At 39.4% G+C, this 12307-nt stretch overlaps 1 protein-coding gene across 3 annotated transcripts in view; it reads left to right on the top strand.

The window, feature by feature from the left end:
- The window catches only part of LOC147796977 (uncharacterized), a 31642-nt gene extending 26238 nt beyond the window's left edge, over positions 1-5404 (top strand). For all 3 annotated transcript variants that reach the window (XM_087144992.1, XM_087144993.1, XM_087144994.1), the window contains exon 3: positions 3064-5404. In XM_087144992.1, coding sequence (XP_087001118.1) covers positions 3064-3177 — 114 coding nt within the window. In that variant the 3' untranslated portion in view covers positions 3178-5404. The remainder of the gene's footprint in view (positions 1-3063) is intronic.
- Positions 5405-12307: the final 6903 nt, after the last annotated feature.

Below are 12307 nucleotides of genomic sequence, written 5' to 3'. Positions count from 1 at the left end.
GTTTCGGGCAGTGAAGTACGATGTGTCATTGCCACGAGTGTTTAAATATACCAGTTATAGCGAGACAAGACAGGCTAAGTGGAAAGCCATTGTAACAACTGAATATGTCTGCACTTCGTATGTCTGAAAGTGGACGTTTTTGCAACATCCATTCTCCTGTCACTGGAGCATTGCTGCTTTTCACGCAACCCAAAATGCTCGCACCAATTATTCTTTGCGCAAGCACACCCCAACATTTCAAATAAAACCGTGCAGGTTGAACCAAAATGTACCCTGGCGCTACGCACAGTTATTGGTTAAGCACTGCGAAACGCAGCTTGTCACACGAATGGTTTACAAATTAACGGGAAGCAGCGGTCCTTCGTTTAACTGATGAAGAAACGTCTTAACTCGTAAATAAAACTGAAAATTCTAATATAACGAGGTAAACTTGATGTGCTGTCAAACAAGACGAGAATTGTGGAAGACACCCAGGGACATCTACCTACTATGGAATTCCGTATCTCCCGTCTCCCGTCGTCCATCGCGTTTTGCTTTTTGTTGTGTCCCAATTCTGCCATTTATCAGTTCCAAACATGCCATTTTCCGTCACCCGCCGTGCGTCGCCCATCAAATGGGTTGCATAGGACCTGCAAAAGCCGGGGTTTAACAAATGACAATGCGATGATTCCATTTTTTCCCCAAAAGGCAAATACAAATCCCACCTGCAAAGCATATACTAGTCCCATAATTAGTGTCAATAATGCTAGACTACCCCTGCTCCTTGACAAGAAAATGTTGCCTTTCTGAGAATTCAACCAAGTGTTCTGGGGGAAACACATTTTCTGCAAAAATGTTCAGGCCAACTTATTCACAGTCTGATTCTAATTTGCATACCCTAACAAAGTCTATTTCGTTAATTTATTTATGTAACAAAAAATGGTATCATTTCATACACATGTCAGTTTCAAGTGGAGTTCGGCGCAACTGCAAAAACGAATACATCTTCTAGTTCTACCGTTAAAATGAGAGTCAGGCATGGTGGATCGATCGATCGATCGAACAAGTACATGTACATGTGAAACAACCAAGGGTCAAAGTTAAAAATACCACTGTATACCGCAAGCGCGACAAAAAATAACAAAAAAAAAAAAAAAAAAAAAAACGACGGGCGACGCACAACGGGCGACAGCAGATATGGAATTCCATAATTTTACAGATTCCCGTGCTTACACTGAATAGGCTTGCTCACTCAAACTTCACCTTTGTCCGTACATCTGCACGTGAATTTTCACAGGATTAATGCTAACCACATTGATTTCACCTGATTGGATAACTAGAAGCTAAGTTAATGATCGAGGACGAAGTAAAATAAATTCAGAACAGTTCAGAGGTCCGACCCAGGATCATTAAAGTCATCGCTGTGACATTATCGATGGATTAGAATGGGTGGGTGGGGCCTAATTACGAGGGATAGGTGTACTGCTCGATGAATAAAGAAGATGACAGTGCCCCCCCTTTAGTCAATTAGTCGTTGACATTTCTCATTTTCTTTAATGAGCAGCACCAAACAAATGAGGCATACATTTTTGTCATTTGAGATTACTAACGTACTGAACCGAAGATTATGAATCAGAAAGAGTACGGAAAAAAATGATGGGGTTGATATTTTTAGAAACAGGAAACACAATCGTAAATAGCCCAAGAGGGTTATTTCTATATTTTATTGGTTTGATTTGGTTTAGTTTGGTTTGGTCTAGTCTGATCAGTTTTAACCTCCGAGCCTGGGAGAGTTCCGCCTCTTCAGCTTTCGGCTGTCATGTAACTGTTTGATAAGGTGACATTCACGAAGGACATTGATTATAGGTGTGACTTGTAAAGTTTCTATTCAGTCAAACAAAGGACTTAGTCGATGCAATTCTTTTAAATCACACTGTACATAGCTCACGTCGGTCCGTGTTCATTCCACCGTCTGTTGCCTACGTGCCTTCGAATATTCAACATTCTGCGGTAACGGCTTATTCAATTTTCATAAAATTTATTGTTAAACAACTGTATGGCATCGTGGAAATATGAAATTGAAGTGAGAAAAGTGCGTTACGATGAAAACAAGGAGACAGATTCAACCAGCTAATTATTTTTGGTAAACATCTAAAAAAAACTTTTTGGTTGGTTGTTTGGTTGGTTGTGGTGTGTAGGTATGTTGCCTTCATTGTGGTGGTTGGTTCGTCTCTTTTTGTCTGCTTTTGTGTAGGTCTTTTGTTTTGTGTTTATTTTTGTTAATTACTATGTACACGTATTTTTAAGGTTTTGTTGGGTAGTTTTAATTGATTGTACTGCGCCTATGAACAAATTATTTTGGATATATGGCGCTTTATAAATGTTGTAATAATTATATTATTAAATCGATTATCTATTGCAAACATTAGGTGCATACGTTCCTTGCCCACTGCCTGTCTTGACTACGGGTGTTTCATAATAACGCGCCTCCAAGAGTTTGCGACGCGTTGGCCAATCACAATGCGTGAAATCTGGAGACCCAATGCGCGTTTGGGGAGGTTTGATAGATTTCGCACGCTGTGATTGGAGGACGCGTTGCAAACTCTTGGGGCGCGCTTTTGTGAATCGCCAATTTGCTGAAATTATAATTTTGGTTATAAAATGTTCCACGACATGCATTAATTAGTTACAACGAATTAAACACATACATTCAATAGTCTTGCAAAGTGAGGCAGTTTTCTTAAAATACTCGCCTTTTTTTTTTCAAAGGATCTGATTGAGATTACTTCCTTCAGTGTTGTTTTTACATTGCACTGAAAATATATGTTGCCAACTGATGCAAAGCGTCAGGACGCCTTCGAATAGATAATTGTTCAGAAGTCACCGAGAAATGAATCAGAAAGGACGTAATTGGCTTCTACGATGAGTGCACTAATATATCCACGAGGGATCAAGCCCTTGAGCAAAACAATGCCTCACTTTACGTTAAACTACTTGAGAGCATATTACCAGTTATTTTATCTGACAGTTTCCCACCTCAGACCATTAAACCTAACATGTTTTTTGTCTGTCCGTCTTTTTCAGCCCGGTGAGAATACGATAACACTAAGGGAGATGCTGATCGATATGCGTGACTACTGCAACTTCCTCCTGAAACTCCTCGACAACGCACGCCTAGCTCAGACGGAAAGAAAATGACACTTCAAAAAATGAAGAAGACACACCACGTCACTTTTCACCACGGCTTAACGCGTCATGGATTGTCTGTCCAGCGAAATGGAGGGGGGCATTCATTAACGGATATGACGGCATGCGGTTTAGGCAAGCCGGTTTCTACAGATTATCCTCTGCGCAGGGTAAACAAACCATGAATGACCACAGGCTTGGAAAAAGCGCAAATCCTTCGGGGGCTGCTGTATCTTCACAGACAAGACAGGAATTCGGCATATACGATGGACACACCTTGTTACATGTACTTTGCAGCATAGTGCACTGGCTTACAATTCATTTGTGTTTTATTCTGAGCTGGTAGCTGAAACAATTTTAAACTTTTGTGTTATTTTGCATCATCTGTTTGGTGACCATAAGACAAGAGGAACCAAATTTTGACCCAGGAGTTTGGACTGTCTTTCGGTGGCATTTTCGACGTCCATAAACTGAGCAAATTTAAATTTTTAGGACATATTTGACCTCATGGCACGCTACTACAAAACAAAAAAAACGGTAAAAATTTGGGGGCCCATTCAGAATTATAGACAATGATGTCTCAACTGCAACAGAAATATTTAACAAATATGCTTAATGTCCCGAAATATTTCGATAAATACACAGTTCATTAGATTCCCGCACAGCTTAGGCCTATATTTTGCACGTTTCGGCATATTGCACAAAAGTGGCCATTCATAGGGCAGATAGATTTGTCAGATTTTGATTACTTACAATACGAATGCTTCCTTTTTATCAAGCTTAGTATTTTTTACGTTCTGCGTGCTTTTGCGAAGATTCTCTGTGTTCCGACGAACTACCAACTGTCACCAACTGAGTCCTTCGAGGAAAAAAACCATTAGAACTAGAGCTGGTTGTACAAGATAGGAAACCAATGATAAAGGTATACAGACAGACGACCAAACAATGTTCTTGGGTTACGGGTGGGGGAAGCGCTGGATCTTCATTTAATACACATTCTGGTTTTTTTTTCTCCATAGCTTTGTCAAAATATTTCTTTCAAAAACAGGTGGGAATACAGAGACATTTATTTTGTGTTGGAACAGGCGAAATTTCAGGACATTTAAAAGGATATAAACCATAGGCCTATAATGTTTACGCTTTTATCTTTGGTTTAGAAGGTGGAAAATTTGTACATACTGACGTTGCAAGAATGGGACAGAGACAACGGATAAGGTTTTTCAGCAACAAACGGTCAATCAGTGAAGTATGGTATATTTAGCAACCACTTGTTTAGAAAAAAATCAATCTTTCAAGATCGGGTAAAGTCCCATCTTAATTGGAAAACATTTCCTAAAAGTTGGTAGTTTACTGTATTCTTGTACGTTAAGTGAATTAAGATCGTAAGAGCCGTGCAAACATTGAGACATCATTAAATTAGAGTTTTCTGCCATTTAAACGAGATTGCTATAGAAGAACCAAAACGGAAGTATTGCTAAAGTTATAAAAGTATATATACACCGTTTAGAGAGCACTCATTTCTAAAACAAATATATATATACTTACATGACAGAAATATCAGATTGCACTTTTCATTAAGAAAAACATGGCACCCTGAAGCTACATGAAGAGTGAAGAATTTGTCCGATAAACCCTCTCATCTTAAGATTTGTGGGCGGATTTGGCCTTCCTTACGCGACTTTAAATCGAACAAATGGACACTGACTGAACGTAATTGGCAAGCCAAAAGCAAAAACGCGCTTTCCACATTTTTTTGTCCTTCTAGAAAGAGCTCATTAATTCCGCCAGTTTAGAAAAACATTGTTACCAACTTTGACGTCGACGCGATTGTGACCTGCGTTTAAAAGATGAAACCATCACACGAAGAAATCATCATATATTTTAATTGGTAATTGTTGTTTTGATGAAGGACTTCTTAAACTTATGTTCGTCATATTATTCGCGCTGTTAAAAAAATGTACAGTTCTACGACTGGGCATGATGTGCTGTGACATCAAGTGAATTGGCACTTTATACCATTCAAAGGATATTTGCGTTTCCAACAAACAAAAACGTGCATGGATTTAGGCTTATTCATACTATGTGTACGCAGGTTTTGAATTGCTTTCAAAAAGAGTAGCGTATAAAATGTACATAAACACTCTCATTTTAAAGAAATTGGATTGCTTTGACTTGTTTCATCTTTTGAATGGCGTCAATTATGTGAAGAGATTTGAAAATAAAATGAGCAATGTACGAATTATTGAAGACAGTGGATATTCTTGACCAAGTGCAACAACACTGTATTGGAGCGTTGTGGATTCAGAAACTCATTGGTTCAGCTTAAATTATCTTTCGGCTCCCTTTGAGTTTCTAAAATTAACAAAAGAAAGGATCTTACTCCCAGGTTTGCGTTGACACTACTGAGCAAGTTCGGGCTAGACTATAGTTTGACCGTTGGTCGAATGCGTTTTAAAATTGTGCAAGTATAGGGCCTAGTCACACTCGAACGGGCCTGGTCGAATTATAAGTGTGAAATTTTCTGTACATCTCATACCTGTTTTCATGTGAATAGTTTTCTCCTTGTATGCAAAATACACGAATTAATGAAATCGGTTTTTGATAACCAGTGTAGTGATCCATGGGAGTAAATCCTGGGGACGAGGGTATATCTCCTCCACTTTCCGACCAGAGAATGGGCTTTGAGTCATTCCCACAAACACCTTTCCGTGATGAGAAAAAAATAAGGCGTATTTTGAAGAATTTGTCACACTTCCTAACAACCAAAATGTATTCAATAACAGTAAAATAGGAGAACAGTAAAAAGCCATAAATACGCCGTTCTGCTGAAAGATTCTGCAGGAATGTAATACTTATTACAGATGTACATCTGTATCGTAAATATCGCCCCTTGTATAATGTCATATGGTATCAGTGCCCTCCCCCTCAACTTCCATCTCCAGGCAGGTCATCCCAACCCCGACCCCCCCCCCATTCCCGGCTCTTGAGGTGGGGGATGGGCTATTAAATATCCCCCCACACACACATCCACACATGTTTGTGGTGAGCAAAAATGAAAGCAGATTTTGAAGAATTGTTCAGACTTCCAACAACTTAAATGCATTCAGTGTCACACAAAAAAGGGAAAACAAGTTTTAAGAAGCCATAAATGTGCCATTCTGAATACATATTACAGATGTACATCAATATCATGAACATCAATATCTCTATAGAGTCATATGGTGTCCCCCCCCCGTTTCAAATTTTCATGGCCGGGCAATTCATCCCCCTCCCACATTTCCGAAACAAATTTACGCCTCTGGTTCCCATTGATACCAATTATCCACCGATCGGGCAGCTTTGGCCAAGCTTTAGTTAACTACTATAGCCGTCGCTAAAATGTGTCCATTGACGCATTAGTTTGGCTCCCCAGTTTCGAGTCGAGGTAGGTAGTTTGTACAACCCTTCCCCCTGGTTTAGCGGCTGACCCCCGTTTTGATACCTATAAAAATAGGGACAAATATGAAATGGAATACTAAAGCTTCGGAAGTAATTCTCGAGTTACTTGGGTATTGACATCACAGAATAATACTGCCTCCCTACACAGTACATTGATGTTCACATAACGGCTTTATCATAATATTCTGTTTCCACTGCAAACTAAATGTGAAATAATTTGGCGAACATCTTTCAATTGATGATATGTAATAGCTGCAAAGACAACAGGAAAAAGCTATTAAGTGGCAAAGGTGATGTTTACGTCAAAAGATGGACCGTGGATTGATCTGGGATATCATTTGCAAGAGTAAATTTCTTCAAGGCTGGAAATTATTTAATTAATTTGAAAACTGAAGCGGTCCTCTTTCATGCTGGGCCAATTTTAGAGCAAACGGTAACGAATAGTGTACCATCAAGCCTTATAATGATAGAGTCACTAACGGCCTGCACTTTTAGTTTTTGAGCATCTTTCTCTGAGAAGTATTGCTGAATGTCCCCCTCAATTAGCTTCAAACTCACCAAAAATATATTCTACTATTTTAAAAACAATAGCAGCAAAAATTGCGCATTTCAAAATTAAGTCTAAGGGTCAGAAAAGCAATATCCAGACATTAGACATGAAATGGGGCAATGACGTCCCATACCTGGCTCAGTGCATTTTCAACAAACGTCAATAAATCCTAAAGATGGTATTTTATTTTCATTTTGAACGGAAAAGGTGATTTAGCACTAAGACCATTCCTAACAAAACACTTAACTTCGCAGCAAAAGCATTTTGGCTTATTTGGAATGGTGCTTTGTCTTTGAGACAAATTCAGAAAACGTGCTTTCTGTGAATGTGTTTTACTGAAACCCAATCGTCAATTAACTCATACTAAAAAAAGATAGGGTTACTGAAATGTCACTCGAATTTCACTTTCCATGCAATTTAGTCTAAAATTATAGCACAGTGATAGTACAAGTGAGAAAACCAAAATGTGTCACATAAAAGGACCTGCTATGTTAGGGTCTTATATATCACAACTATACATATGAACACATCAACACAAATATCGTGTCAATCCTGTATTTCAAACAGCTTTAAACCTGTGGGAACTAATTTTACTAAGGATACTTTATTTTCAAGCAGAACATTCAGTGGATTCAGTGCGCATGCGCAGGGAAAAAATGAGCGCCTAAATACCTGTGCAGGAAAAAACACTACACAGAGATTTCAAAATTTTCTTGGGCATGCATGTCATCGCACTCTATACCCCGCAGGGCATGCTACAGCACGGCTTCCACTCAACCCCATCACCCCAAGCCCTGTTTCCTGAAATGTAGTCCATCCCTTTCGCTTGTCCTAACATGCGATCCAATTGTAAGGAAACCCGCAGGATAACAGTTGGGATAACATTCGGAAGTTGTCCATCGACGTTCACCCCTTTTTTGGTGGAGAATTTATGATTTTTATGAAAATATTGATTGCCATTGTAGTTGTTTTTATACTAACAAAGGAGGGTATAACTGCAGTTTGAACCGACAAAATAAAGTTGGGGGGTAATGCACAGTGTTGTATATAAAAGTATACATGGAGCTAGTGTTGCGATATGCAGAAATTAAGTGTGGATAGGGCAGGTATGCTTGTTTAGAAAGGCGGTAACTAGTCCTGCGATCTATTAATAGCTGTCAGGGCATTGTCAGGTCAGGGAACCAGCATATCTCTGGCATTTGCCGGCTGACTCATGCCGTTCCTCGTTTATTTAACACACAGGAAAGAAGACTAGTATGTTCCCGCCCTCTCCATTGCTTTTCTTTCTCTGAATAATTATGGAGGCTGAAGGCAGTCTGCCTAGCCATAGGTAAGTTCGAGCAACAACCATAACCATTTCCCGATTTCCCCTAGTATGTGCATGCAAATGCATCCTATGTACCAGACACCACCGAGAGCACGCAACCAGCAAGAACATTGCGTACCACACATCACTCTGGAGAAGCAGCTTCAAAAGTGACTACACGGCCCTCACAGCACCTTCCGTTTTCTTAAGATCCCTATACAGATTTTTCATCAAAATTAACAACATGTTACAGGAAAGATGTCGACACCTTGAGACAAATCATCATCTCCAGCTAAGATGCTAACTTAAGATTATTTTGTCCGGGATGACGTCATCCTAACATGACGATATCCTGAGATAATGAAGTAGATATCCCACTACCCTCTTTCAAGATTTCGTTCTGTTGGAAATATCCCAGAATGTCTAAATTCATTGTATGGGATGCCATCTTCCCGTAATGAATGATCTCACCATGCCAGTTGAAATCCTATTCTCATTAGCGTGTTGTCATCCAGTGATAACTTTATCAAGGGATGTCACCATTCTATTCCCAAGATGTCACCAAGGGTCCATCACATGATGCATTTGAAATGAGAAAATACGAGTTAAGATGCAAAAACACTGCGAATTGTCTCCAAAAAAGAGAGAAAAGAGGTTGCTGAAATACCGGTGTAACCATCAAAAGCAGTTTTATATTTAACGTCATTTTTAATAGAAACCGCTACAACCAGTGAAATTTCCAATGCTGTTCTTGTTATCAATTGTCATCACTTTCAGTGGACATGACACCTTCCTTCTCTGTCGTAAAATTATTTCAAATTGTAGTTCGCCTGCAAAGCCAAGTCGGATAAGGTAAACGATTAAAGCGACAGTTGTTGTTTTCTATGAGATGTTGCTTATTTGACGCAGTTCTCTGATATTGGGAAAGGTATACGTCGTTTGCCCTTTAAAACGGTCCCCATAAACCTCATCTCCGGCGGCACTGATATTGTAGTTCTGTTGACTGTTTGATTTTCCGGATTCGGAAAAAAAGAATTTAAAGCAATTGCCTCATTGCCTTTACGTACACTCTAAAAAGTTCTGTTTCAAATTAATTGGGTCCCATTCGGCGTGACCCTTTTCAGGTCAAAATATGACCCAAAAGGGTCAGATACGATCCGAAAAGGGGTCGTTTTTTTACCCAGAAAAAGGTCACGCCGAATGGGACCTAATTCTGGGTCAATCTGACCCTGGAGTGTTTAGAGTTTAATAGTGACGCAAAACCAGGATTTCATTGTTTATCTTAGCGGCAGGCAAGGTAACATTATCAACTCATTCTGAGAACACTGCAGGTGGCCAGTCCATACTTTCTTATATTATCTGCCAGATCTACTTAAGTAAACAGTGTTGGTCACTCACTCTGCTCTGTGCTTTGCTCTAGTTCCAGAGTATACAGACAACCTTACAGAATCAGGATTTGCACAGATGTGGGCGTTAGTGCACACATTTTTTGAGACTAAGAAGACTGGACAATTTGGTATTAAAACAACAGAAGTGATAAGTATCTTAATAATTATGCTTTATGTAAGTCAAAGTGTGCACGTCGGCAGTGTTCAGCCAAGTGATAGTAATTAAACAGTCACAAAATCCCCCGCAGTTAACCTGGTATCACCTGGCTGAAAGCCCGAGTTCAGGCGGCTGAACTTGGGTTTTCTTGTAGATGAGAACTCACGGCATGTTTAAAAAACAATCGATTCACATATTGGGATCTATATGATCAACGTTTTTCGAGCTTTAAAATGATATCGCATATCTTTACGGGTCATCCAAAGTTGTCAACATTTTCACAGCACTATTGTTTAAGGCCCCCTCCCAATTATTACTCACCATTATTATTCTATCGATATCCTGAAATATCGTCAAACTCTACACTCGGCACTACAGTGTTGGAAAGTGCCCATTAGAATATTGATATGCATTTTTGAAAAGCTTCATAATTTAAAACAAAAAGGTTCAATATATAAAACCTTGTTTAAACACATCATTGATAAATAAAGTTTTTCTAATCTATGACGAATTCGTGCGCATCCTCGGTACCAATACAAAATTACTTGAGTAGGCCTAAATTTGAATACCGTGTTGGGAACAATGCGCCACGATGTCAAGCGTTATGTAGTACACGTGCTGTGCTGCTGGCGTAGTATCCGCTGGCGTAGTATCGTGTGGTCGCTCCCGTAGGCTGGGTTTCACGTACATTTTCAGACCAGCACACGTCTGAAATCACAAAACTGTAAAGTGAAAATCCAAAAGTTGCATTTTTCATTATCTTTTTTTCAAAAAATAAGCATATTCCTCCGTTATCGGTTTGACCAACTTTGGATTAGGTCAACTCTTCTCCACACATAAAAATAATCACGCGAGATCAAGGTTTGTGGAGTGAGTTGGCCCTTTTCCCACCTGATTCGACCACATTTTCAAAATTTGAATTCTTTTTTACAAACAATGTACATCGCATGTCTAGGATTTTGGTTTTTCCGAGCGCAGATCTCAGTCGCCTGCCCGTCTACTTTGTATTCCATTCACTTCCATTTCCGCGGATTTGTTGTCAAAGTTTGAATCCTAGTCAGAGATTCCTCGAACAATTAATACGCTTTATGTTACACAGACATTTTGCTCAGTTTACATCCAAAAATGCCACGCAAATATAACAATGATTTCTTCGTACAACTATAAACTGCAAACTGTTTTTAAGCTGACGGTTTTCCCTGTAGAACCACAAAAACCATCATAATTTTGGCTCTTTTTAGAAGCGACAAGTTTGTTCCGGCAACAGGGGGTGGGATAAGACAACATACGGAGGTTGCACAACCAATTGTGAGTCTGTCCAGAATAGTGTGTGAGATGAAACACTATAGAAATTCCTTCCATAAGGCGGGTCACTGTTCACGTCATGTACAGTCGTTTCCCCTGTGGAATTATTATTAGAATTCTCCCTGGAACATGCAGAGTTATAACACTTTGTGGACATTTTTAGCCAGATATCGGTTACAGGAGAGGGAACACACCTAAAGATCCCGTGGGATACTTTGATGCATCAGGAAAACAAATATTTATCCGACAAAAAGCACCGAGTGCAAGGAAATACGCTTTTTATGCGGGGAATCATCTGAAAACAATTTCTAATTCACAGGAATCAGAAAGCTGTCATAAACAGCGGCGACATGCCTTCTAAATGAATGAATATCAACCAAGCATAAGCTTCGCTGACAACTTTTTCCGGCGTTTTATTCACAAGACCGGCAAGTATGGGTGGGGAAAAAGGGCGTTGAATTACAGCTGCCCATCAAAAAAGATTGCCGGTTTAACAAATCATGTAATGCAAAGCTGCATTGCTGTTTTCATGATAATTGGAACCTCCTACTTGAACAGTAGTGCTCTGTTTGACTGGCTATTTTAAAAGTCCCGCGAAAACAAAGAGCAAATTGTATGCGTTAGGAAGCAATAGATGGTGAAAGACAATGACTCCTATTCTGTTATTTTGCTGAACTTTGGGGATTTTTGCTGAATTTCACTGACAAATTTTATTTCGAGTTGATCTGGACCTAAATATCGTTGAGAATTGTTCAAGGAACTACTTCTCAATTGCAGCGTGGGGAATGTAGTTGGTGCAGGGTTAAAGCTACTGAGCGACTGAGGCGGGGATAATGGATACAGACCTTACTTTTGTCCTCTCAGATCCCACATATTTATTTTTCAATTGCGGTTTTCCTAAACCCACTGTCAGTCTCAGACGGAGTCTTGTACAAACTTAATATAAAATGCACTATTCACAAAGTAGAAATAGTTTCTGATGTAATGTTTGTATATTC

This window comes from Acanthaster planci, linkage group LG13 (assembly GCF_054643075.1).
Source record: "Acanthaster planci isolate LZ-2023a linkage group LG13, COTS_SCS, whole genome shotgun sequence".
In the NCBI taxonomy this organism is placed as follows: Eukaryota; Metazoa; Echinodermata; class Asteroidea; order Valvatida; family Acanthasteridae; genus Acanthaster; species Acanthaster planci.
This window is presented reverse-complemented; position numbering and strand designations above follow the sequence as displayed.